This window comes from Opisthorchis viverrini (assembly GCF_000715545.1).
Source record: "Opisthorchis viverrini unplaced genomic scaffold opera_v5_462, whole genome shotgun sequence".
In the NCBI taxonomy this organism is placed as follows: Eukaryota; Metazoa; Platyhelminthes; class Trematoda; order Opisthorchiida; family Opisthorchiidae; genus Opisthorchis; species Opisthorchis viverrini.
The window spans coordinates 33212-36240 of NW_008752125.1; the positions used below are offsets into that span (position 1 = coordinate 33212).

At 49.7% G+C, this 3029-nt stretch overlaps 1 protein-coding gene across 1 annotated transcript in view; it reads right to left on the minus strand.

The window, feature by feature from the left end:
- Positions 1-2821: 2821 nt before the first annotated feature.
- The window catches only part of T265_11241 (hypothetical protein), a gene marked incomplete at both ends in the record, with an annotated part of 4298 nt that continues 4090 nt past the window's right edge, over positions 2822-3029 (minus strand). Inside the window, one exon of the mRNA XM_009177844.1 lies at positions 2822-2996. Within this exon, the coding sequence (XP_009176108.1) occupies positions 2822-2996 (175 nt within the window). The remainder of the gene's footprint in view (positions 2997-3029) is intronic.

Genomic DNA, 3029 nt, shown 5'->3' on the forward strand with positions numbered 1-3029 from the left:
TTTGCCACACTTCATCTATGTACTCACTGCCACCACAGTGTTGATTTACCGTGATGAGTTGTTGGGCTGGTTCAAATCGATACTGTCGAGCTATGGTAGTTCTTTGAAGGCAGTTTATAGGCATGCTTCTTACTGACTTTGGAGGGCCTGAAGGGAAGTGAACTGTCAGGCGTGCACGCACCATGGCGTCTTCCGAATCAAGTGGTGTGCCTCAAGGAACGGCAGTCTCGAATTTTGGCTATCCACCGGTGGCCGATGGTCACGTGGTCCAAATGGGTCCATAATTGATTCGCAGTTGGCGGCCGCCCGGTTACGCGCTGCGAACGCTTATGTTGAAAGTTCGTACGTGCCAGAAACAGTTCATGATCAGCACACAACTGAAGGAGTCTATCTCCGTTGTCTGTGCGGCGAGCATCGACCACTCAAATGTGATTCCAAGGAACAAAGACGACCTATTTGAGCATTCAAATCGCATGCAAGAATAAAAATGTCAGTGCGTTTTGCCTGATGAATGAGCCCGGATAGCTCTCGGTAGAAAGTATTCTCAACATCAGAACTGCAGTCCATTGGGGCATAAACCGACACCACAAACATGCACCTCTATTCCGACAAGCTTAGAGTTTGATTGTATGCGTGTTTCGGCAACACAACATGTATCAATTTTAAGGGAGTATAGGGTCTTAGCACGCATTGTCTGTTTCCCAATTTGACATCAAGTATGGACGTTAGAAGCTCCCATATGGAAAGAATTCTATGGATTTAAAAGGGTTTTATTTTGTTCATTGTTAGTAGGCAGCGAGGAGCATGAAACCCTTGGTCAGATGATTGACACTCAAATGACCAGCGATGTTTGGAGAGGGACATCGAACTGCGCGGACAAATGATACTTCAAGGTTGCCCAGGCTGAGGAAGGGGGTTTGGTTGGGGTACCCCATCTTGAGCCTTTGACTCAAAGTCTGACCCACGAGACAGCGGACACTAGGGTTTTCTTGAAGTGAACTTTCTATGCCTCTGCCAGGTCAAGGGCTGGCCAACTCTGCTTCCGCTACCCTGAATTAGGCACCGAAAACCGCACTCTTAGGCAAACGATGGTTTGGCATGCGCATTATATGGCCTAACCAACGCAGCTTCTGGTGATGGACATCCTTCACTGGAAGTCCCCACTGCACAACCGAAGACTCGCTTGCTGACTGCCTCGTTACGGATTCGCTGAAACCAACCCACACGAGCTATAGTTCTGAGACAACGATTGTCAAACACCTGAAGACGTTTCAGTTCCGCTGTTTGAACGGGCGAAGTCTCGTACAACAAAGCAGCCCGCACTGGGGCCTGATACACGTCCCTTGAGATTCAGGGATACAACGCTTTGACATCATAGGTGTCACAACTTAGCAAACGTGACCCGAGCCTTGCAAATTCGTGCACTTACCTCATCTGCCACACTACAGCCAGAACTAATGCAACTTCCAAGATAGGTAAACCGCTCCACAAATTTGAGCGCCTCTCCCTGGATTATAAGTGGCCTGTTCAGTGACTGCACTTCCAGGAGCATGACCTTGCACTTTGTGGGTGCAAAGTGCATACCAAAGGACGGGATGACTGGTCAGTTCATCATCTCCGATGATAAGAAGAATGTCGTCTGCGTATTCCAGATCGACAAGGCTTTCTTCACAGGCGATTCGAACACCAGGGTTTTAGAGACCTTCCAGCGTTCGTCCCATGTCATCGATCACGAAGTTAAAAAGGAATGAAAAGAGTGGGCATCCCTGACGGACACCGCTGTTTTACGGAAGCTTTTGGGGAAGTCTCTGTATACTCCCACATGCCCGGAAGTCCGAGAATACAAAGAACTTATCATGCTCGCAGACTTGATGGGCAAGCCTGTCAAGGAGATAAGCGCTCAGCTATGGTTCCTTGTTGGTGCCTAGCTGCCATGCCGCCCGAAGGAAGTACGAGGGCTGGGATACTGCCAATTTGCCCAAGCCGAGACGGGGGAAGTTGAGAGGCTGAGGTCGGGTTCGAATCACAGACCTTCCAGTCAGTACGCGCTCTAACCACTGGACCATCTCGCTTTCGTGTCCAGGAGGATGAACCGGTCAACCCAATCGCATGCGCCTTGGAAATCCAAAAATACGAAAATTGCGGACCGTTGTTACGTTTGACATTGTTCTAGCACCTGACAACGTCTTCCTGGCCGGAATCCCGCTGTTTGCTCTCGAGTCAGTACTTCAGGAGTCGGCATAAGGTGACGAATGAAATTCAATGTCAACCGTTTCGTTACGACCGGAGCAAGCTGATCCTCCTGTGATTACCGTTCTCACTATGAGTCGCCTGTTTTGCAAGTGGGCATTATCACCGACTCTCACCAGTTATCTGGTGCAGGTTACTCTCCACACATTCAGGCAAATAGGTCAGACAAGCGCTGACTGAGGATTTCACTCCATCTTTGAACAGTGTAAGTAAGAGGTCATCCGGACCACAAGCTCGGTGGCGCTTGAAAGGACATATGCAGTCACAGACCTGAGGACATAGGGGGTTTCACGTTCGTTGTCCAGGGTTGTGCGTCAGTTGTGGGCTCCAGATGAGTGGCAGCTGGTAGCCACGATAACTTGTTCAAAGTATTTGGCCCACCTGTCGAGGCGTTCTTTATTCAAGATAGTCGTTCCATTCTGATCCTTGGTGGTTCCATCACAGAAGTTTCCCGGGGGCTGATCGCACGTATCGACTGAGATAATATTCGGACATTCCCAGCTTTCCTTACCTCTTCCATTTCCCTGACTCCGTGTCCACCAGACTTCATGGTCCGCTCGCATGCTCACTTTTACTCGACGTCCGATAATTCGTCGGACCCTGTTGTGTTCGGGGCGGGCTGGAGTATTCCTTCGAGATTTAAGCAGTGCCACTGCTTTGTCTGATATCCAGTGCTTGAGCGGGCTAGGTAGTGCCGGTTACGTGGGCGAAGTTTCCAGCACTGTGCAAAGAGGTGGCGATCGCGTCTTAGTATTAATTCTCATGTGATGGTGGATAGT